Source organism: Suricata suricatta, chromosome 11 (genome assembly GCF_006229205.1).
Source record: "Suricata suricatta isolate VVHF042 chromosome 11, meerkat_22Aug2017_6uvM2_HiC, whole genome shotgun sequence".
NCBI lineage: Eukaryota > Metazoa > Chordata > Mammalia > Carnivora > Herpestidae > Suricata > Suricata suricatta.
In genome coordinates this window covers 11,355,911-11,379,951 of record NC_043710.1, presented here as the reverse complement: position 1 = coordinate 11,379,951, position 24,041 = coordinate 11,355,911, and the positions used below count along the sequence as shown (strand labels likewise).

Below are 24,041 nucleotides of genomic sequence, written 5' to 3'. Positions count from 1 at the left end.
ATGAGAAGAGTGAGAGAGGCAATAAGGAGTGGGAAGGACAACTGAAAGGAAATGCATATCTGATTTAGGAGTTCCCACTGCTGTTCTCTACATTTCAAACTAGTTTTACTCCATTTCCTCAATATATTCTCATAAATTTTTTAAAGAATATAGTTAAAGCTGAAATAGCCTCCAGTCACCATCTCATTCCACCGTGGAGGAAATTATTTTTCTCAAACCTTAAAAAACACATTATGTATAGTTTTTTGTCTTACATTTTGCTTAATTTCTATTTAACAATATTTTTGCCAATAATTCCATGTCATTCTTTACAGATACCTCTATATAATATCCCATCTTAGCAATAAACCATAGTTTATTTGAATATTTTCTTGTTCAGTATAGGTCAGCATCTTCAAGGGATGGGTCGTTTCCATTCTTTGGCTGTTACAAATAAGCTATAGTGAATGTCCATGAGCCAGCTTATTTTCCTAGGTGGATACTTAGAGGTAGAATTACTGGACATATTTTTGTGCCTTCTCTGGAAGTGACCAGTATTTATCAATTTCTTATATATCCTTCCAGAAGTATTATTATCATATGCCAGATACATATCTTACATATATATTTATTTGTATATTTAAAACAAGTGTATACCTACATAATAATATATGGATGTGGGGTTTTTTGCATAATAAATTGTCATGGAGGTATTTTCATGCAGTTGCTGACGAACTAGGTGCATCATAATTCATGTAGCCAAGCTCCTCCCACTCTTACTGCTGAAAACAGTGCTGTAGTAACTGTCTACACACATCATTTCATAAATGTGATTTTAATTCTGTAAGATAAATTTCTAGTAGTTGAAATTAACATGAAAGCATATGCATTTATGATTTTGATAGATCCTGCCAAAGTGTTGTTCATGTTTGGCAGTGTACCTGCCATCATCTGGGTCACTGTCTCCACAGCCTTGCCAGTTCACTGGTGTCAAACATGTGGATCATTGCCAGTAGGATGGGAACAGTGATATCACACAGTGTTTTCATTTTGAGTTTTTCCTGTTCTGAGAGGATTGACCTGTTTGTGTAAAGCTGTGTTTGTTTTTACTGGCTTTTTTCTGTTGGGCTGTTAGACTTCACTTACAGTGGAATTTGCCATACAGAAAATTGTTTTTATGTTTATGTAGTCATAGGAATAACTGTTATGACCTAATATTTTGTGTTATTTCAGAAAGCCCTTTTCTATTATAAAGAATAGTCAATATAGTCAAAATGTGCTCACTTTAATACGCTAACATAGTAATAAGCTACTCTAGGGATGAAAGCCAGTTTCTTCCCCTTTTTTTTAAAAACATTTCTTTATTTTTGAGAGACAGAGAGAGACAGATCATGAGCAGGGGAGGGGCAGAAAGAGAGGGACACAGAATCGGAAGCAGGATCCAGGCTCTGAGCTAACTATCAGCACAGAGCCCGAAGCGGGGCTCGAACCCATGAACTGTGAGATCATGACCTGAGCTGAAGTCAGCCGCTCAACTGACTGAGCCACTCAGGCGCCCCTGATGAAAGCCAGTTTCTCATACTAAGCTTTTTACTTACTTTGTTTATTGCTCAGCAGGTAATGGCCATTGTGTGTGTACCTACCTCTGCACAGCATCTCAGGAAAACTGAAGCAGAGCAGCACTGGAGCTGGACTTTGTCATGATAGGCCCCATAGATGATTTTTTTAATGCTTGTTTAGTTTGGCGTGAATAAGCGAGTGCACATGAAGATCAGGGACAGAGAGAGAGGGAGACAGAGAATCCCAAGCAGGCTCCACACTCAGTGCAGAGGGCTCAAATTCATGAACTGTGAGATCATGACCTGAGCCAAAATCAAGAGTCAGAAACTTAACCGACTGAGCCACCCAGGTGCCCCATTGGCTCTATAGATTAATTCAAACTCGTGGTTTGGGTCTAAGAACTACTGAAAAGAGTCAAGGGATGGCATTTTTATTATGGAATTTCTCTTTAGCAATTCCTTCCAGGATTGTTTGGTTGTTAACACATCTAGACCTGCGATTCTGTCTCTCTTGTGCTTCTGTAAGATGTTCTGGCCATCTTTCTGGACCACTCAACTAATTTAGTTTTTTGTCTTGGATATAAAGGTTAGAATTGGAGTTAAATTACTTTGGTATATTTTGCATACTTCTCTCAGTGTTCCATTTTTTTATAGATAGGATATAAAACTACTACTTTATGGTATGAAGTGGTGTTTTTTTTAGCGTGATAACAGTAAGATAAGTTTCATCTAATTTTCCTCTCATCATGTCTCTCTTATTTTAGCAAAAATCTGAGGGGCTTTTCTCCTGAAAAAGAAATTAATTTGCCTTTTCTTATTAACTGTATTTACATTAGTAGATATACTGAGATGGTTATTAGTTAACCCTAAATAATATGGTATCTGTTCTCATCTAGATCCTAAGGAAGAGAAAGAGGAAGAAGGTGATTCTGCTCTCCCTCAGGAAGTTTCCGTGGCTGCAGCTAGGCCTAGCCGGGGCTGGCGCAGTAGTAGCAGGACGTCAGTTTCTCGACAGCAAGACACAGCGAACACCCGAAGCTCCAGGTCGAAGACTGGTTCGTTGCAGCTCATCTGCAAGTCAGAACCAAATACAGATCAACTTGACTATGGTACAGTTCAAGTAGAGTGTGCTGATTTAATAACCAGTTGCCTATTGATTTTAAATGTAGTGTTGAACAACTTACTTTCAAGGGTAGGTCTGGTGATACAGGGTTCCTTTTAAATAGTTCACAGATATTCTCCTTTTGTGTAGTTATTCCAGGAGTAATTTGATTTGAGACTCTTGGCTGCAGAGGCAAGATACCGATACCCATAAAGTTTTGTTTTGCTTTCTTTCTCCAGATGGTGCAGAAGAACACCAGTCTCCAGGTGGCATTAGGTAAGAAATTTCATATTTAAACCCTTGGGGACATAGAGCACACACAGAAGTTGTTTTCTACTCGAAAGAATGTGGAACAGTTAAAAATTAACTTTCGTTTTGGTTTTTATTATAGATACCACTTGGTTCTTAATTAGAGCTTTAACCGTGTAATCTTTACTTATCTAGTTTGGAAAGCATGTCTTGAGTTGAGTCTGGCTTATTCTGTGCTAGCCACTAATGCGAAATGTAGCTATTTTCACTAGGGTTTTTGAAATTTATATTCATGATAAGTCATGTGAAATTTTTTTTGGTTAATCTTTTTTGATAGAGCATATCATCAGATGACTAGACACAGTATGATAAAGTCGGTTATTTTTTAACTCTTAATGCTGTAGAGCAGTCATCACTTTACCTTGATTTAATGAAGTAATGTATTTTTAGTTCTAATTATTGTTAGGATAAAGCAGCTAGATTGCATCCAATTAGACCATAAGGATGAAAATTCTAGATGACTTACTGTGACTTTCTGGTACCTCTAAATAAATTAGCAAATAAAATCCAGTCAAATATAATCCTTACAACTAGAATTTCTAATTTCTATTTGCTTCTTTTTAGTAGTGATGAGGAAGAGGAGGAAGAAGAAGAGATGTTGATCAGTGAAGAGGAAATACCATTCAAAGATGACCCAAGAGATGAGACCTACAAACCCCACTTAGAAAGGCACGTCTCAGATTTTACTCCGGACATGTTGATGAAAAATAAGTTAGGAAAACACTATTGCATGCTTTTATTTCACCTTGTTACTAAACTAATGGGTATAGACTTAATTTTAAATGAGTAATTATGTACCTGTTTTGCAAATTTAACATGATCTTTTGACTCCTTCACATAGCCCTCTCTTCTGTTTATATAGAACTTTATTTTGATCATATCCAAATTATTGGATGTCTGCCTGTTTATCTTAACAAGGTGTCATCAATTGCCTGAATACTTAGAATTTTTTTACTTTTGTCTTTCTCTTTATAACTATAGTGAATTTTGATTCTAGGGTACTGTTAGTCTAAGCAGCCTTAAGTATATATCATCATGCATGTGAGGAACAGTTGACTGCAAATCACATTTCATGAGCTGAGAATCATAATTTTGTAATAAAGCAGTGAGGGGTGCCTGGATGGCTCAGTCAGTTAAGCTGCCGACTTCAGCTCAGGTCATAATCTTACAGTTCGTGGGTTAGAGCCCTGCGTCAGACTCTGTGCTGACAGCTAGCTCAGAGCCTGAGCCTACTTCTGATTCTGTGTGTCCCTCTCTCTCTGACCCTCCCCCACTCACACTCTGTGTCTATCTGTGTCAAAAATAAATGTTAAAAAAAGGTTTACAATAAATCAATGATAATCACAGGTTTTTCCCCATTGTCACAGGTCCTTTTGAGAAGATCCTTTGCTGGATACCAATGTTGAAATATATTTGTGTTTTCAGGGAAACCCCAAAACCACGGAGAAAATCGGGGAAGGTGAAAGAAGAAAAGGAGAAGAAAGAAATTAAAGTGGAAGTAGAGGTAGAGGTGAAAGAAGAAGAGAATGAAATTAGGGAGGATGAGGAACCTCCTAGGAAGTGAGTAGGCAATTACTACTAAAAATGGAAACCTAACAGATTTTGAAGCCACTAGTGGAAAAATGGGTGGGAGTGTGAGGAGGGATATTGACAGGTACATATTGCTGCTTCAAGCAGCTGACAGTTACATTTGAGAGACTCAAAAGCTTGAAAAGTTGAAATTTAATCCAAAGCAATGCTTAAAGATATCTAAATGAGTGGGTAAGACAGTAGCTATTGGGATGCAGGATATAAGATAGCAAGAAAAAGTATAGCAAATGTGGAGCCTCAAAAGAAGGGCAGATTTAGGCAAGTGATTTAAGAACCTTGACTTCTTGTCCAGCCATCAGTGACTGTTGCAGAAATAAGATTTTGTTTTTCCTAAGTGTTTAGGCTTTTTGGTTCTATCATGAGAGAAGAGTTTATTTTCTTAGGGGTTTTAGATAGTGGACTCTTTCACTCTACTTTTTAAATTGATTAAATTTAGGTAATAGAGTATTTTTGCTGAGACAGCTCTTCCTATAGTACCCTAAGGTTTATCCAAATCTTCCATGGTAATGTATAGTTTATGGAAAGTATGTGTTTAACTTGTGCAGATATATTTAAGTGAAATTACTTTAGAATGACACCTTTGTTTGGCTTGTCAGAAATGTCTTTGGTTCTGTGTATTGTGGGTTATCCTTTGTTTCTGCCACCTTCTCTTTGGTCTTGAGTACATGTCTTTGGCCATCCTTCACTCCAAGCTTCAGTCTAGAATATGTGGACAGTTACTCTGTTCTTTTATTATAGGAGAGGAAGAAGGCGAAAAGATGACAAAAGTCCACGATTACCCAAAAGGAGGTAAGTAGTTTATACCCTTACTATGTTTCTTATTCCTGATGAGAAGCACTTTCCTCACATAATTACTCACAATTACTTTGCAGGAATGGCTATTTAAAAATGTCTCAAATGCAACTTTATTAATGTCCTTGATGCAGAGTTACTGTGTTTTTATTTCCATTGCAGGATCTTAAAAAATCTTAATGTTTCTTTACCTGTTGGGGAGTTACTAGTTTTATTTTGTGCTATTTTTTAAAATTTTAAACTCTTTATCAAACATTTGGCCGTTTCTGGTTATTTCTAAATTCTATACAAGCTGTATACTAGTAAAGAGATTTTAATTCTTTGTGCTTTATGTAAAACTGCTCTTGCACTGAGTTAAGTCACGGTGCAGTGTTTCTTTTCTGTTTGCTAACGTATCTCCTACATACTGATCATAGAAAAAAGCCTCCAATCCAGTATGTCCGTTGTGAAATGGAAGGATGTGGAACCGTTCTGGCTCACCCTCGCTATTTGCAGGTCAGTAAGTTGTTCCGTAAGGCAGCCTTTCAGGTTAGTTTCCGCCACTAGTTCTCATATTTCATGAGATATTATAATTTGTGAACTTGCGCAGGCTTTATCATTGATGTACAATGTCAAGAAAAATGTCTAGGGCCGTCTGAGTGGCTCAGTTGGTTAAACATCTGACCTCAGCTCAGGTCATGTTCTGACCTTCACGGGCTCAGGCCCCACATCAAGCCCTCTGCTGTTAGCACAGAGAGCATGCACTCTCTCTGTCTCTCAGAAATAAACATTAAAAAAAAAAAAGAAAAATGTTTAAAAACATAGCACGATAAAAGGATTTCCTTGGAATAGTCCAGTGTTTGCTATTGTGGTGTAAATACTTCCAATATAAGAGATGATTTTACCAACACACCAGAGACACAGATGAACAGACTTTATTTTAATGTGTGTTTTTGAAAAATAAAATTAGCAACTCAAACCAGTGATTTCTTGAATACTGTTAAAATAAAATTTTAATTTTTAGGGGTTTTTTAAAGTAGTTTTTTAAAATTGAATTAAAGATACAGCTTATATTTAGGTCTAGCAGAGAACATGAAAGTGAAATGTTTCTTACTAAAGCTTAAGAAATGCCTCTTTGGGGGCATCTGGGTAGTTAGTCAGTTGAGTGTCCCAACTCTTGATTTCGTCTCAGGTCATGATCTCACAGTTTGTGTGATCCCGTCCCATGTCAGGCTCTGCACTGACAGCACCAGCATGGAGCTCGCTTGGGATTTCTCTCCCCTGCTCTCTCTGCGCTTCTTCTGCTTGTGCATGTGCGCACACTCTCACACTCTTTCAAAATAAATAAACAGATATTGAGAAAAAGAGAGAAATAGCCTGTTTGATTTTTAGGTTAGCAGCAAATGTAATGCGTGATGAAGGCCTCACTTTCTGATTCTGGTTCTGTTATAATAATGTTTGCTACTATTCTTTGTTATAGGCCATTTACTGTGTTAAGCATTATGTAATACATGATCTCTGTATTCTCACGATAAGGCAGTAATTGTGGTCTCTGTTTCACCAGTGAGAACTGTAGCTTATAGAATTTAATACATTTCCTCAGGTCACGCTGCTCGTGAATGATAGACTCAGATAGGAATCCAGATCTATTTCCATAGCCTGTGTTCGTAACTTTTATTATACCGTTCCCTCCCCCCATCCATATGCAGAGTAATTGGTTTTTCTTTAGCACTTTTGACTTAGCAAAGGAACAAGCTTTCAGGAAGCCTTAATTTTTATCCCTCTTTATATTCTCTTACTGTTGTAGCACCACATTAAATATCAGCATTTGCTGAAGAAGAAATATGTATGTCCTCATCCCTCCTGTGGACGACTCTTCAGGCTCCAGAAGCAACTTCTGCGACATGCCAAACATCATACAGGTGCTGTTTTAAATAAAATGTTTTGTCAAGCGTTCAGTGCATTCTACTTTTAAGTATGTAGATTGATAATGATACTTTTTTCTAATGTAAATCTTAGAGTCTACAGTCTAGTGTGAGAGAAAGGTACGAAAATAAAATGTAATAAAACATAAATTTTATAAGAGATGAACAAACTAGAATTTTTTTCACTTTTACTCTTTGACTTTTTAAAGAACATTTATGACCTGCATAATTTTTTATTGAGTACATATTCTATATCATCTGTGGACTGGAAACTTTGCATATGTTATTATCATCATTCAACATCACCAGGTTTGCTTTTATTATGCTTATTTTACAGCTGGAACCAGAGGCTTTGCACATTCAGTAACTTGGCCTTGGTGACATCACTAGTTTTTAACAGAACCAGGATGTCTAATTCCATTTCTGGTAGATAGCTCTTAGTGACTAAAAATGCATATGAAGAGAAAGCCTCTGTGGTAAAGAGGCTGCCTGTGGTTTATGACGACCGCTGAATAGCTCCTGGCGATTCTGCTGCTGCTGAGACCGTGAGGGCCAGCTGTTGCATTCCCAGGAGATCTCCTGTGGGAGCTGTGGACTCAAAAAGAGAAACCAAATGCCTTCATGATACATCATCTAGAATGGATTCAAATTCTATTCATTTTTAGTCACTGACAGTCTCCATGCCGGTCAATTAATGGGAACAAATTAGGCTGGGTATTAGAGTTAATTGAGTAGGTGCCAGACACTGGACTCTTACCTACTGTCTTCTCGGCAGTTGTGGAGGGTACACCTAGGAATTCTAGTTGTCTCCTACCCAGGGTTGTACTGATATGTGTACCCTTTCTGTCTTTTACTGCATGTGTGCTTTAGACAAGTCGCTTCACTTCTCACCTTTCCTCATCTGAAAAATAGGGATAATAATGTCCCCGATATCATGCAGTTTTTATAAGGTTGTTATAAGATCACATATAAAGTGCTGTTTACTGCACAGGGCCTGGCACACAGACTTTTAAGAGCCCCAGGATTTGAGCTCAGATCTAACTGCAAAATCTGCAGTCTTCTCATTATACTGTGCTGCTTCAGGGAGAATGTGGTCTGCACTCTGCTCCTTGCTGGATGCTGCCATCTCTCTACTCCTTCTCCCGGTTAATACGGTTTTATTCTCTACAAAAGTAGTTTCTGACAACCAGTTTGGGATATTTTAGCTATAAGTATCATGCCTACTATGACAAACTGCTTTAGAAATTCAGTCTATTTCAATTACTTGTATTTGGTGAATACAATTTTGTGATCTCATTGCTGTTTTTCATTTTTCAAATTTGTATGTACAGACTCTAAAAATGTAGTTTATTTGGGGCACCTGGGTGGCTCAGTCAGTTGGTTAAGTATTTGACTCTTGATTTTGGCTCAGGTCATGATCTCTCAGTTTGTGGGATTGAGCTGTATGTGTGGAGCCTGCTTAGAATTCTCTTTCCCTCTCTCTCTGCCCCTCCCCCACTCTTGCATTTCCTCCCTCCCTCCCTCCCTCTCTCTCTCCCTCTCTCTCTCTCTCAAAATAAACATTTTTTTAAAAGCATAATTTATTTAAGCAAGTGGATGCCCCACCCAGGTTTGCCATGCTACAGTGAAGCTGGAGAGGCAGACAAGACCTGGGAGACAACTTACTTAAAAGTGGGATCAAAGTGCACTTTGAGATCTTGCCTATTCGTCATGTAGAATGTATCCAACAGGCATTGGTGTCGCTTGAGCTAGAGTCACAGAATCTGAGACCCTGCCTCAGACCCACTCAACTAGCATTTACTAACATCCCCAGATGATTCCCAAGTATATTGAAGCTTGAGAAAAAGTTGGATTTTCTCCCACACTTGGCTTTGGAACTGTTTGGGATGGAGTATAGAATTACATTGGATATTATTTGCCTTTTAACTTATCCTCGTGTTTTCACTGGGACTATTGGTAACAATTTTAGGAGAAAGGCATAGAAAACACAGTCACTATGTCCACTTCTCAACAAAACCAAGTGATAGAAATTCATCAAAAATCCTGTGAAATTTGGGGGGATTGTGAAATGACAGAAGCGGGGGTTGAATGGTGCAGAAGATGTGGGGTAGGAGGATAAGGTGAAGAATACACATACCGTTTGCACAGATTTGGTAACAGCAACTTGAACCTTTTTGAGAAATTTAAATTGTTTATCTTGGGTAACATTTTTTAGACCTGAAACAGAAGAAATGATTACCACTTTAACTGTGGATCACTTTTCTTCTAGGCGATGCCAAATTCTGTTGTTATTCTTGATTTTGGTGTTTGAGTGCCAAATTCTTCATATGTAAGCATTCAGCTTCCACAATATGAAGAAACGGTTTTAAAGAATAAAATCCAGGGAAAATGTAGTTGTTTACTTACTAAGCAATTTATCTAAGATCTGGATTACTGGTAAGATTGAGATTAGGGTTTCAATTCTCATGTTTCCATTAAGTTGTTTTTGTTTTGCTCTGTTTAGTTCTTTAAAACAAGTCCTGGGGCGCCTGGGTGACTCAGTCGGTTAAGCCTCTGACTTTGGCTCAGGTCATAACCTCACGGTTTGTGAGTTTGAGCCCCGCATCCAGCTCTGTGTTGACACTTCAGAGCCTGGAGCATTCTTCGAATTCTGTCTCCCTCTCTCTCTCTCTGCCCCTCCCCCACTTGCAGTCTGTCTCTCTCAAAAATAAGCATAAAAAAAAAGAAAATGGTATATATCTTTGTAGAATTTTGTTTATCCAAAGTGTATTTTATATATTGAAAACAGTATTGTTTTTACTGTAAATGACCTGACTGATCATCTGCTTGCTTACTATAACTGGGAAATCCCAGTTACAGAATCTCAGACCCTGCCTCCCCTAGAGGGAATCTAAGTGGAGCACTAACCACATTATTTTTCTTCTTAGATCAAAGGGATTATATCTGTGAATATTGTGCCAGGGCCTTCAAGAGCTCTCACAATCTGGCAGTGCACCGGATGATTCACACTGGCGAGAAGCCGCTACAGTGAGTGTTTATTTACTGGTGAACATCTGGGTGAGAAGCACGTATATGCCCCGCTCTTGGGTTAGCTCTGTACAGACACTTCCGTTGCCAACTGCTTTGCTTTTACCAAATCAGAGTGAGTATCGATTGGGGATGCAAGTTACTTAGTGAACTTTTCCTTGTGTCCTCTGGTTTTTAAGCAAAAGGAAAAAACAGATTCATTTTCCATCTAGTTAATCTAATTTTTCACAAGTATATGTTAGTGACTATTGCTTAAATATGTGACCTCTAAGTTCTCCTGGCACTGAGTAAGAGCCCTCTTCATTTCTCTGTTTGATCAGCTGTTTCCTCTTCCACTCTCTTAGATGCGAGATCTGTGGATTTACTTGTCGGCAAAAGGCATCCCTTAACTGGCACATGAAGAAGCATGATGCAGATTCCTTCTACCAGTTCTCTTGCAATATTTGCGGCAAAAAATTTGAGAAGAAGGACAGCGTAGTGGCACACAAAGCAAAAAGCCACCCCGAGGTGCTGATTGCCGAAGCCCTGGCTGCCAATGCAGGTGCCCTCATCACCAGCACAGACATCTTGGGCACTAACCCCGAGTCCCTGACACAACCTGCAGATGGGCAGGGTCTTCCTCTTCTTCCTGAGCCGTTGGGAAACTCCACCTCTGGGGAGTGCCTGCTGCTAGAAGCCGAAGGGATGTCCAAGTCATACTGTAGTGGGACGGAGCGGGTGAGCCTGATGGCTGATGGCAAGATCTTTGTGGGAAGTGGCAGCAGTGGGGGCACTGAAGGGCTGGTCATGAACTCGGATATACTCGGTGCTACCACAGAGGTTCTGATTGAAGATTCAGACTCTACTGGACCTTAGTGGAAGGGAAGACTTTGGGCACTGGGACAGCTCAGACTTTGTATTTAAAAGATAAAAAAGGACAAAAAAAAATTTAAAGCATTTAAAATCTAGTAAAATAACTGAAGGGCCTGCTCTTTCCATTGTGGATCATAGCACACACACCTACACCCACCCTCTTCTCCCTCTATTGTCCCCTTTATAAAATTGATGTTTGCCTTTACCAAAAAGGTAGGCAAAAAAGAAGAAGCTCTTAAAGTGAGGGTTTTCCTCCTCCTCCGTTCCAGCCAGACAGACTGCGTGCTCACTGGCAGATCCCTTCTTAAACCTGTAACTCTGATGTGCTCTGGATCAGCTTTTAACTCTTGATAGTATATTACTGTCCTCTAAGCCCCTTCTCCTTCACTGCTGCCCTATGGTTCTGGCTTCTACCCACTGCGGCACACTTACCCCCAAAGCATCAAACAGTTCTAATCTCTGGAGGCTGGCAGCTTGACTTGGCACTTTAGGCCCCCTGGCAGGGTGAGCTGTTAAAACAGCACACCTCTCTCACTCACCCCCTTCTCCATTCCCTGCTGGGTTTCGGAAAGGAAGGATTCATGGGGACCACCTCCCTCCTCTGTGACCCCAGCACTTCAGTCCCCTTCCAACACCTCCATCTGGTTCTCAGTGGTGCTCACTAGCTTGGAAGCAGGCTCCCAACAGGGAGGGGGGCTGCCCTCTACATGGTTTCTCTGACCATGACAGGGCTCTGTATCAGTGAGAAAAGTCCCAGACTAATGGCAGAAATTTGCACTTTGAACATGTGTGTTTTTGTGTTGTGGAACCTGAGATTCCTTATTTATTAATGGAAAGTCTGATTTTTTTTTTAATCTTTGTTGCTATATTTTGTGGGGCTGGGAGAGATTAGATTATTCTGACATGGGGTCCTTTCCATAAGAGGTACTTTTGGATGCAAGATGTAGAGTTGAAGAAGCACAGCCAGCCTCTAAAAGCATAGCTCTCCAGTGGCCTTTAAAGAAAGCTGGTCCTCAGCACTAACAAAATCACTACAGTGGCATACAGTAGCCTAGTGCTTTTTCAGAAGCCTATTTAGGGAAGGTTGTTAGGTTTTCAGTATTTAGTGCTCTTTGAGTTTTTAGAGCATTGAGATTTAGGAATTTTGAGGGGATGAAAAGGATTGTTCAGGGTCTGAATTACAGATAAAAGATTTTTCTTTTATGAATTTATTTTCTTTTTTTGTCCCCTTCATTTCTTTCCACACACCTTCCAATTGGCCCAATTCTGACCCCTTGATTTGTTTTGGTTTTTGCTTTACTTTATCGTTGGTTCATTCCAGCTCCCAATTAGTGAAGGACACTGCCGTTAATGAAGAGATACAGGACTCACACAGTTTTAAGTCAAAGGAAATTGCTGTTTTGTTTCCCTTCAAAGGACACTTGAGAAAAGGGAAGGCTTCCATAGACAAAGTTAATAATCTGTATAGTAATGACTTTGATTTTCATCTAAAATTCTGGGAATTACCACTTCCATTGAGATAGGGATTCTCTTGGGGTACATTGCTTATCACTGTCCATAGGAAAGGCAGGTGGTGTTTTTGTGCAAGTTTGTAACTCCCAGAAGACTAAAAACCTATTTGGGCTCATTTTTAGAGAACTAGAAGGGTAGTTTCTATCCATCTGTGTACTTCACAAGCTGGAACTAAAGTCTTGCCCTATTCATTGTTGTCAAAAATGTGTGATGGCTGCTGGAAAGAATGAAGTTCTGCTGGGAGCAAAATAAGGAACAGCTTGTTTTTCACAAACACTAAAACTACAAAGTTTATCCATTTTCTCTTTGATTTTTTTTTTTCCAAAAAGAGGGGTAATGAAATGTCATCTCTGAAAGAGGCTTACTTTACACCCACTTGCGTCAGTGGTTGGGATGCCGGGGAATAGGGAGTCAGACACCTACAGCGAACAGACTTAAATGCACCATTGTTTCTTTTCAGAGTGTTGCAGATTTGCCATCCCTCCAGTGTGGGGGTAGAAAAATGGAATAAGGATAGAAAGGATGTAGAATATGCTTTCCTGCCCACAGTAAGGATTTGGAGTTGACTCTAGTATGTTGAGTACATTTGAAAATACTATCCGATCGATTGGGTGGGTTTACAACAGAGTTGTTCCACTCCCATTGTAAGTCCTTTTGATCCTGTTTCACTGGCGCGCATCTGTACTCCACTCTTGTCACATTTATCTTCTCTGTCCCTGTTGTGCTTGCAGTGGTCAGTCATCAGATATTTTAACCACCTACACAAAAGCAAACTGCAAAAAAAAAAAAAAAAAAACCCAACAACTTGATGAGAGAAAGGGAAAATACTGTTCTTCCCTGTATCACACTCCTCCCCATCAAAAGCAGCAAGTTAGTTCTAATAATTAGGAACTTTTTGTTTCTCCTTTTTTTTTTCGTGACCTCATAGGTGCTGTTTGCTTCGATAAATTTATTATTATCAGTTTGCAGTCGATTTTAAAATATTCTCCAGGGACTTCATCTTTTTTCCTTTTGAGAAAGGGATGCTAACACAGTGAAAAGTGGTGCAAGTAAGCTGTCGTCTACTAGTCCCTCCTCCTTTTCCCTGTCTGCTTCTCACACTGTTTACTTCTATGTTCTTCAAGGAGCTCTCCGAACCTTAAAATTCTACATTGACTACTCTTCGTCAAATTGTGTTACCTTTTTAATAGCTCTTCCCACTGCATATTCTCCATCTTGAATTGGCAATTCTGAATCCTGAAAATGTAACTCAGATACAAGTATTATTTCTGGGAGATGCGCTTCCCCCTAATCTCTGGTTGCCCAGGGTTATTCTGCATAATTGAGACGTACTGTGCTTCAGAGAGTTTGGGTAAACACTGGCCAGGATTACTGGGAGTTAAAAAAAAAAGAATTCAGGTATGGAAAAGCATCTACATAGAGCACTTGAACCTCCTTGTACCTGTTGGAAAAAATCTAAAGAGTGTACTAAAGCCAGCCAAGGTTATTACAGTCTGGTTGTTTGAAGTACCATTTTTCCCTCCTCCTTTTTCCCACTTTCCAATGTACTCAAGAAATTTGAAAAATTGTAATGGATCAGTTTAAAATATTTTATTTCCTAAAAGCCTTTTTTGCCTGTTGTAATGTGCAGGACCCTTCTCCTTTGATGGGAGAGACAGGTAGTTACCTGAATCTAGGTTGAAAAGGTTATGTAAAAAGAAATTATAATAAAAGGGATACTCTGCTTTTCAAATCCTTGTTTTCTCTTAATCTAGATAAGGCATATCCAAAATAAATATGTAAAAAACAACAATAAAAGTTGTCTTCATGGAAGCAACTTGTCTTCCTTGATTGCACTGAATTGCAGTTATCCAAAGGGTGCAGACCATAGATGCTGTTCATTGAGAGCCAAGTACCCTCTGAGCAGGTTTTATGTGGCAGATGCTGTTGTTTGCTCTCATTGGGAGTCAGACAGTTAGCCTCTGACTCACTGTGGCTCTTGATTTCTAATGCTGAGTTGCCGTAGGATTCTGTGATCATCTGGCAAACTTGGAAATCCCTCCTATGTTTTGACAGACTTCTAGAAAAGGTGGCCTCATTAATCGAGTGGAGAGAATGTTAAGGATGGTGTGAAGTTTTATGTTAGTCTGATAAATGACAAAACCTTGGTAGCATTTAATATCGGTGCTTTTTCAAAAACTCCATGTCCACAGCAAGTACTAACTTAAAAAGAAGAGATAGAATTCTCCTACATTCTTAAAAGGCCTACTGTGACAGCACTCACTTCTCGCTTTTCTCCCTTCTGACTCTTGCTTGTGGTTCAGCTATGGAAGTTTGCCCCTGAGAAGATGTGGGCTTCAGCATAGAGGCAGTGTCTGCTACGAGACCATGGGAGAACCGTCACCAGAAGAACAACTTTGCACATGCTATTAAACTCTTTTGCTCTCATGTCAAAGCCCAGCTCCTTCTCTTATCTTGTTCAGAAGCAATGTGGTGTGACTGGGCTAATGAAGAAAAAGAAAAGCATGTTGTCACTTGAGACTGCCTTAGAAATGTTACCCAGTCGGGCCTCGGTGTTTCCTGTCGTTTGGAAGAGAACAGGCCTAAACAGTACCTTCCTCCTCGTGTAGCTGTGAGGACGGCACCAGGATCGAGGTTAGAGATGCTTGTTTTGCTGACTTTTAATTGACTATAAATTAAACTAACTTTAAATACATAATGAAGCCATAGGGAGGAAAAGATGCTGTACTTTTAAGGGACCTGTTTCACTAAAACTTTGTTTCTTTACTAAATGTCAAAAACCTAAAGAATGAAATTGGAAAGTCAATGGGAGAAACAACTGTAAAATCAGAGACCTGTATTTAAATTTTGTGCCTGCTTCCTGGATTTTGTGCACATTTAAGCCTCAATTTCTTATGTAAAATGGGGGAAATAATATTTATCTCCTAGAAATATTCCACAGTCAAGTAACGGCTTTAAAGCCTTTAGCACAGGGTCTGGTCCAGAGTAGCCACTTAATCAATGACTGCCGTACTGATAATACTAACTTAATATTCTTGAACACTTTACCAGGCCAAAGAGGGGAAAGCAAGAAGAGGACATGGGGAATACAGAGGCGGGTGGTAATAAAGTGAATGATTATTTGCATGTAAAACAGATCACATTAGGCAGGGGTGTCATGAGGATTAGTGTGATAGGGACCTTGTTGCTAAGTGCAAAAGCAAAACAATGACATAAAAACAAGTAGACTAGGCACTGAGTGGAGGAGAGAGATGGAGGCAGACACTGCAGGAAAAAAAAAAAAGCTGATTAAAAGGGGCCTTTGATTCCACAGGCACAAAAATCCACAGCCAGGAATTTGCTGCCACCTCTGAGTCAGGCAGGGGGATGGGGGTGGGGTGCACAATCCCATTAGTACAGAATACCCAGTGGATTTAGTCTGAGAGTCACATTTCTTATTTGGACCAGTGTAGACAGAAGCAAACCCAGCTCACTTGTTTCCTGGGACATTTGAGTTAGGGGATGGCTTTCGCAGAGCACTCCTCACTGACCCCTCACCGCCGGGACCTCTGTAGCCGCTCTATCTGGCTAGCAAGGAAGATTCGTTCAGACCTGACTGCTCTTATGGAATCTTACGTAAGTTGCCTGTTTTGCTGTTATCTGTTTTCACTTCATCTCCTCTGATGCAGTCCGTTTGTTTCCACCATGTTCCATCCCCCATTACCAGTCGTGAAGGCCCTCCTCGTAGAGTCATTCATAGATTGGGCCTATCATTTGACATGCTTCCTTCATGCTTCCTTCCCTTGAGGAAATTCCTGTGACAGTATTTTCTTTTCTAGGCTACTTAGGAGACATGTTCTTTGAATAAGAAAATATACATGGGGTTCTGGGTAGGATTGACTGTATGTCTTGGAGGCTGTTCCTAATTTGATTGCCTACAGTCTGGATTCTACCAGAATAGATTAACGGTGGGCCCTCTAAGTGTGGGTTCTTCGTATAAATTGTTCTGAATTTTTGTGCTGTGTAAATGAAAGAGTGAGGTGTATAGGATTGGGAGAAGAGCAGTAGAAATCCAAAGAATTTCTCCTATACAGAATTAGCTACCCACTTTTTCATAATCTATACCAGGTCTCCCTCTGTCTAAATTGAATGGTCACCTACAGGGTCAAAAGGACCCCCTAGAAAACTCACTGGAGACTTATGGAAGTGTCAAATGAGGGTGTTAACCATGGAGGTCCAGACTGGTTTTCTGATAGAGGGAGGTCCCTGTCCATGTCCACCTGAGGCCTGTAGGAATACTGAAGGCCCTGTGAGAGTTTTGAGTGTAGGTTCATACAGCCTCACCCGTTAGAAATCAGACTCTGAAATACCAGAGTCTGATTTTTTTTAACTAGTTTCCACTGAATTCTCTAAAGGACTGTCCTCACCATTGAAAATGGACAATGGAGGGGAGAGGTGGTTGGAAGCATTCTGCAGCGGTTGATTCGAGGGCTTCGTGGATGCACCCAGTGTTTTTAACTATGTTTAAATTACTTCAGTCTCCAATATGATTGATAATACTCCAGTGTCTAAAAGGCAGTTTAAAATGGGAAGGAAACATTCTAGACTGTGGTTTTCAATGTTTAGAACCCAACAAAAGCTGCAGATTCTCCCACAAAAAACGAACAGATAGTCAAAGCAGTACGTATAATTTTCAGAGACAAAAAGGTCTTCCTAAAGTTCCATCATTGGATCTCAGGAGTTTCTTTTGTAGATTTGTTACTTTCTTTACAATTTGGATTCTTGACCAAGAAGGTGAATACAGTTTTACGTGAGATTGAGGATTAAGTAAGAACTTTGGGATAATTACAGAAGATGTGATGTTTTTATGTATCCTTGGCCAGATGAAGCATCAGGGCCTGAACGAGAACATAAACCTGGACTCTGTGGATGGTGTGCCAGTAGCAAGCACTGATCGATGGAGTGAGCTGACTGAGGCAGAGCGACTCCAAGACAACCTCCAAGCCTATCGTGCCTTCCATGTAATGTTGGCCAGGCTGTTAGAAGACCAGCAGGTGCATTTTACTCCAGCTGAAGGGGACTTCCATCAAGCAATACGCACCCTTCTACTCCAAGTTGCTGCCTTTGCTTACCAACTGGAGGAATTAATGATGCTCCTGGAACACAAGATCCCCCCCAATGAGGCTGATGGGATACCTATCGTTGGAGATGGTGGTCTCTTTGAGAAGAAGCTGTGGGGCCTGAAGGTGTTACGAGAGCTTTCGCAGTGGACAGTTAGGTCCATTCGTGACCTTCGAGTCATTTCTTCTCATCAGACTGGGGTTCCAGCACCCGGGAGCCATTATATTGCTAATGACAAGAAAATATAGCAGCTTTCCCTCCTTTCTCTCCCCCTTCCTTTTCTAGTGTTGTATACACAGTTCCCTGAGGCCTCACTTTCCCGTTCTTAAGTTTTGAAAGGTTGCAAGTTCTCTAACCTTTAAGACCACAGGCATTTTCATCAAGTAGGGCTGGGGACATGGACAAATGGGCATAGAGTTTATTCTGGAGAGAGAGAGTGTGTGTGTGTGCGTGTGTGCGTGTGTGTGTGTGTGTGTGTGTGTGTGTGTGTGTGTGTTGGGACCATACGGGAGCGGGGGTAAAGGCAACATTCTTCCACTTTAGTGCTCTAACCTTTTCTCCCCACTAAGTTAACCTTCCAAGTATTTAACAGTCTCACAGGATAAATGTGTGTTTAACTTTGGTCCTGGAGGACTTTTCTGAGAAGACTGAAACAGTGAATGAAAAATCATGGACTCTACCAGCCAATTCAAACTCCTGGATAATAAAAATAGTAACTAACGCTTACGGAGTATGCACTATATTGCAGCAGTACACCAGAGGCTCTGTGTGTATTACAGTTTTCACAACAACTCTGTTGAGGGAGGCAGTGTTATTCCCACTTGACGGAGGAGAAAACAGGGTCACAGAAATCATAACTTGTTCAAGGTTACCCAGCCAGCAAATGGCACACTTAAGTTTGAACTCAGCTCTTACTCATTCCAAAGCCTATGTGCCCTTTGCGTTAGAGGCCTAATTACGAACCTGTATCATTGCACCTCTGTGTCACAGAGGGTTGGAAAACTGACCCATGTCATCTATCCCCGGCACTGGAAAAACAATCCCCGTGATATGTCCTGATAGGTTAGTGGAACAGAATTGGCATTAGGGATGGTATTTGTTGCCCAAGCTTAGCTAAGAAGAGAGCCGCGGAGATGTTAAGATTCTGTTTGGGGGAAAGATTAGGCCCACCAGACTTCTGAAATTGGGACGCTCCAGGCTGCTTTAAAGTGTCCACACATGTTTTTGAGTTTTGGATTGGGCCCAGCTCGTACTAGGTGACTTCACATTTATAGTAATCAGCAATATAAGCAACATGGACACTGTAAGCCGAGCACTCATGGACAATGGCTGGAATGCTACCCAGGTTAAAATGTCACAAAACTCCTTTACCACACATCCTCTGGACTTAGTCATGAGGAGAGGGTGAGGCCCACCCTGTTCCCAGCGGGAATGCCAGCGGTGGTGACGCAATATACAGCCAAGCCTCCATGCCCCACAATAAAGGGGCAGGACTTTGCGTTCACCGTTTGAAGGACACCAACCAGTAAATGTGGGCATTAATGGAAGAGGTCGTTTGCGGTCAGGTCTGTGAACCAGTGCTGCAGTGCAAGCCCCTTAGCTCTCAGCTGTGACATTATTTTATGCTGTCAGTTAAACTCCTCCTCTTGGATGGGGGACCCAAATCAATTTAGTTTCCTTAACTCAAGGCTCTTGTTCTCTTAAGTGAACCATGAGTCCAAGAGGGCCAACCGCATAGGTTGCATGAGAGTGGGTTGGGGTGACTTAGCCTTCATCTTCTTAGCCTTCATCTTCTTCCCGCAAGGGTTCGTGTCCAGACCTCACAAGGTCAGTGCTCTGAGGACACCGGGGGAAGGCTCTGTGACAATACAGGGGCAGAAAGGCCCCGTTCTGCAGCATATATCTGTGGAAACGACCTTGGATGCGTAGAAGACATCAGTGCTGGTTGGAATCATGAGGCACAAGTTGGGTTTGGGAATTCTAGGGAAGAGCTCAGGACCAGAACTCACTTTCTGGAGGGGAGAGGAGTTCCGTTGTGTCCCAGAGGTTTGCTGGGTACCAAATAAAGAGAAATCATGAGAAAGGGTCCAGCTGCCACTTGAGGTTTATTGTCTGGTTTTATTTCACTTGTAATTTTGGTATATAGGTAGATGCTTCCTCAGTAAATGCAGAGAGACTTTTTTCATTCAAGCTTTCTCTTATTTAAACTTTCCTTCTGCCTGAGGGCAGTATTTCTCATGGATAAAGTAGCTGTTTATTAATGAGGCTCTTAGACTTACCTATAAAGTATTTTAGGCTCCTTCTGTTTAATGGATAAAGAGGTGACTACAATTTCTTAATGGGGGGTAACTGAACACAAACCTGCTGAACTGAAAGACGTGTCTCCTCTCCAAGTGTTTCGTTTTCATATTCAGCAGATGAAGTAGCTCAGATGTCGGCAGAAGTTTCAGAAATCAATGGAGCATGACTTAAGCTCTGCTGAGTTACGTGTGAAGGAGTATTTACCTGTAAGAGGCACATTTGAAGTGGCAGAGGGTCCCGAGAAGGTACAAGTACTAACTATTGAACGGGAAGAAAATAGAAGCTGTGTGAGTCTCGATTAGGTCACAGGCAGCTGCGTGTGCGCCCAGCATTGTGCTAAGAGTTCTGTATCAATTTCTTCTTCAAAAAACTTGCAGTATGTCTCAAAAGAAGTATGGGGGAAATCCTTAGAAAAATGTAGACAGAAGAAGGGAGAAATGAGCACTCAGCTCTAATAACAAAGTTGGAAACATGTCTGAATGTGTCAACTGTGGATCATGCTTGTCTGAAGTGGACAAGACATTGAAGGAGGGACTGACAATAGGCCCATGTTCTAGAGGTGTGTCTTAAAATACAGATGGGAATAATGGCAACTCTGGAAGTGCGGTATTTTTAAAGATCCAGAACCCAAAATAGATTTCAGTTCCCTTATTTCTTAGATCTATATATGGATAGGATCTCTGGGGAATCATATTTTTATATACATATAAATTATACTTATATAATATGTACCTATAAAATGTATAATATGTAACCATAGTTATATATGTAAAGGTGTTTGTATATGTGTGTGTATATACTTTTTAAAAGGCATTTAATATATGTATCTATATTCTTAAAGGCATCTAATATATATATGATATATATTTTTAATGGCATTTAAAATTTAATTTCTAACCCATACCTCTTACTTTTGTAAAGAGGATTCCTTCTCTCCCATAGCCTCTAGAAAAGTCCTTTGTCGGGAGAGAGATTCTGTTTTCCTGAATCTGTAAGGCTTTGCAGGTATGAGAAGTGAGAAACTTTGCATTGGCTTAGGAAGGTTATTTGGGGGGAAAAAACTTGCAAATTGGCACAAACTCACAGGCCAACCATCCAATAAAATTAGCTTTGAAATAATCAGGTTTGTGAGAAGTGAAGGTTTTAATAAAAGTCATGGCCTTGGTATTGCTGTTATTTCAGGCTCATGTGGAGTTAAGCCCAGTGGATGACTCATTCTTGTGACCACTGGTCAAACAGGCAGAGGACAAGTAAATATTCCAGGGAGACCTACATGGCTCCTAAGTAGTTTGGAAAGAACTGTGAATCCTCAGCTCCTCATGAGGTAGCTGAACGTCTGCTCTCTTGATACTAAGGAGTAAAACAGATATGCAGGAAGTGAAGGGGCTTCTGCCAGGGCAATAAAGTGATTGATGAGGAGGAGAAGGGGAAAAAAAGAAGTCGAATTTGGGTATCACTGTGGTCGATTTACGAGTGTTAGTTACTGGGCAGTGTTTAGGCCAGTGGTAGGGCATCTAAAAAGAATGGGGTGGCCTCCTGCTCAGCCCACCCAGGAACAAACCCTCTGAATGGGGGCACACTGAAAAAGTGAACGTGGCAAAAATTTCCTCTTCCCACCCAGAAGCTTCCGTAGAGCCCTGAAGTCTACACATAAACAGTAAAAATACAATTTGATCTTTTGATGAGATGTGCACAGGGTGTGCGGTAACATCCGTGTGCATGTGATTCTTCTTGGATCTGTCTATTTTTGGCAGGTAGAAAATAAATGATGCAAGAGCGGCTAACAATAAAGATCTCGCCTCAGCAGGACCCTGAGTTGCTTCTTTTATTTCTGTGTCTTTGGATGAGCAAGAGGAATTTCGAATGATTTCAACATTGGATGAAATTTAATCCTCCCAGCAAGGGTCAGGCTCTGTGGAGCGTGCAGGGTAGATCTCCGTGATGCCAGGCCACCGGGAAAACCTCCCAAGGCCAGTCAGCCTAGAAAAGGCAGATAGGCCCACACCTATCAGCTAGCCTGCAGACGAGGAAGATTTCCTTTCATACAGTTTGATTTTTCAAATATTTGAACCCCAGTCAAACCTTAGAAGGACAGAGAAGACCCCTGATTGGCCCATTTCTAGTCCAGTTTGAAGGTAGAAACTGAAGCTGAGAAAAATCGCGCAGGGAAGAATAGGAGCCCTACTAAGAGATGCTGTATTTTTATCTACATATTTAAGGCAGTATGAATACTGCATTTACTCATGTCAGCCAGTTTATCCTCCAAGATACCATCTCACAAATGAGGGAAATGAGAATGAGCATGAACTTGCCCAAGTCCCTCCCCTAGTACCTGACAGGTGTGGAGTTTTCGTTCTGGCTCCAAGACTCAGTCGCCTATACCCCACCGCCGTGCGCCGCCTAACAATCAAGGCCATTTTATGTTGAAATCATCCAACTCTAATTCCGATAAAACCAGTACAAACTTGTGCAAAACTCAGCTCTGTGACAAACCCTGTTAAGTTTCCAAACTCTGAGACAAATCACTTTTTCTGAGGTTTCTCGTTTATGAAATGGAAGTGACAACTAACGTTACAGGTTGATAACTGGGTTAGACAAGTAAGTCTCTGAAAGTACTTGTGAATGACATGCAAATATCAAGTCTATTTCATCTCCGGTAGCTTGGGTTCAGCTGAGGAGGGAGCTCTTAAGTATCTCCGAGAAATCCCAGATGCTCCCCAGGGTCCCATTCGGTCACAACCTAGATGCCCCCCTGTTGTGCCTTGTGAGCCTGTGGTCGGTAGAGGCTGTGCCAGTCTCAGGCTGCTTGCCAGAATCCCGCACCTCGGTGAGAGTGGAGACTGGCTGTTCTCCGCACCCACAAGGCGGCTTCCACGGGGCGGGGCGGGGCGGGGGCGGAGAGGCGGTCAGGCAGGCTCCAGAGCAGCCTGGCAGACCCAGGATGCGTACAAGCACACATTTAGAGAGTCACCTGCCACATGCCAGCACCTCCTCTTAACACGAACGGAACTCAAAACTTCACCAAACAGCAGTACAGGGCCAGAGAGGTTCAATAATGTGCTCCGGTGTCCCAGCTCGAAAGCAGAAGAATTGGGATGACAACTAAGCCTGGGGAATTAATTCCCCAATGCCCCTTCATGCTTCTGCATTAGACCAACCTCATCTTGGGAGACATCCGGGGTCTCTGCGTCCTTCTCACTCTCTAGCCTCTAGCACTCTGGCAGCCCTTCCTCTCACAAGCCTTCGGAAGCTCTGGGAACAGCAACTCCTAGCCCAGACTTCTCTTGTGACCCCAGGCGCCACCCCCACTATAAATAGGTCATCCTATATGCTATCTCTCCCCTGGCCGGGGAAAGCGGGACCCAGTCTGAGGTAATGGTTAAATATGTTATTCCTTCCTGGATAAGCGTCATCTGAACAAGGGACCCAGAGAGGCTTTTTCAAAATAAATTCCTGAGGCACCTGGGTAGCTCAGTTGGTTAAATGTCCAATGCTTGGTTTCAGCTCAGGTCATGATCTTACAGTTTGTGAGTCTGAGCCCCGCATCAGACTCTATGCTGACAGCTTGGAGTGTGGAGCCTGCTTCAGATTCTGTGTCCCTCTCTCCTGGCCCCTCCCCTACTTGCTCTCTCTCTCAAAATAAATAAAAATAAACTTTTTTTAAACGGTTTTTAAAATAAATTTCTGAGGCAAGTGCCTTTGGGTCAGACCAACCCGATGCCACACCACTAGGTAAAGATTTAAGACTACTTTCTCTCCTCTTGCTTAATTATCCCTGGCTCTTATCCCCCAAGCTTGGGGTGGGGAGAGAGTTGGGAGTTACACAGACAACTCACTAGGTCACTAAAAAAAATGACCAACCTGTTCTAAGCTCCAAAGCTCAGTCTTCCTGTCCCTCTCCCACCAAATGCAACAACACATTTTGATGCCTACTTTGGGTCAGTATTAAGGATACAGAAGGGAATGTTAGTGGTAGAAGCAAACAATTTATTCACTATTTATTTACTCCATGCC

The 24,041-nt window shown here is 41.2% G+C and overlaps 2 protein-coding genes across 3 annotated transcripts in view; both read left to right on the top strand.

Moving 5' to 3' along the window:
* ZFP91 (ZFP91 zinc finger protein) overlaps positions 1-14,358 on the top strand; it is a 43,566-nt gene extending 29,208 nt beyond the window's left edge. Inside the window, exons 4-12 of the mRNA XM_029915468.1 lie at positions 2,435-2,647; positions 2,880-2,916; positions 3,514-3,618; positions 4,375-4,509; positions 5,278-5,328; positions 5,748-5,826; positions 7,118-7,232; positions 10,163-10,262; positions 10,607-14,358. Coding sequence (XP_029771328.1) covers positions 2,435-2,647; positions 2,880-2,916; positions 3,514-3,618; positions 4,375-4,509; positions 5,278-5,328; positions 5,748-5,826; positions 7,118-7,232; positions 10,163-10,262; positions 10,607-11,117 — 1,346 coding nt within the window. The 3' untranslated portion in view covers positions 11,118-14,358. The remainder of the gene's footprint in view (positions 1-2,434; positions 2,648-2,879; positions 2,917-3,513; positions 3,619-4,374; positions 4,510-5,277; positions 5,329-5,747; positions 5,827-7,117; positions 7,233-10,162; positions 10,263-10,606) is intronic.
* A 177-nt stretch (positions 14,359-14,535) lies between these two features.
* On the top strand, positions 14,536-18,452 carry CNTF (ciliary neurotrophic factor). 2 transcript variants are annotated; one of them, XM_029956373.1, is made up of 3 exons: positions 14,536-15,260; positions 16,079-16,241; positions 17,489-18,452. In XM_029956373.1, the coding sequence occupies exons 2-3, from the start codon at positions 16,128-16,130 to the stop codon at positions 17,972-17,974; spliced, it is 600 nt and encodes a 199-aa protein (XP_029812233.1). In that variant the 5' UTR covers positions 14,536-15,260; positions 16,079-16,127; the 3' UTR covers positions 17,975-18,452. The 2 variants fall into 2 exon arrangements, with proteins under 2 accessions (XP_029812233.1, XP_029812232.1); XM_029956372.1 differs by having other exon boundaries at positions 16,074-16,241.
* The last annotated feature ends 5,589 nt before the right edge of the window (positions 18,453-24,041 follow it).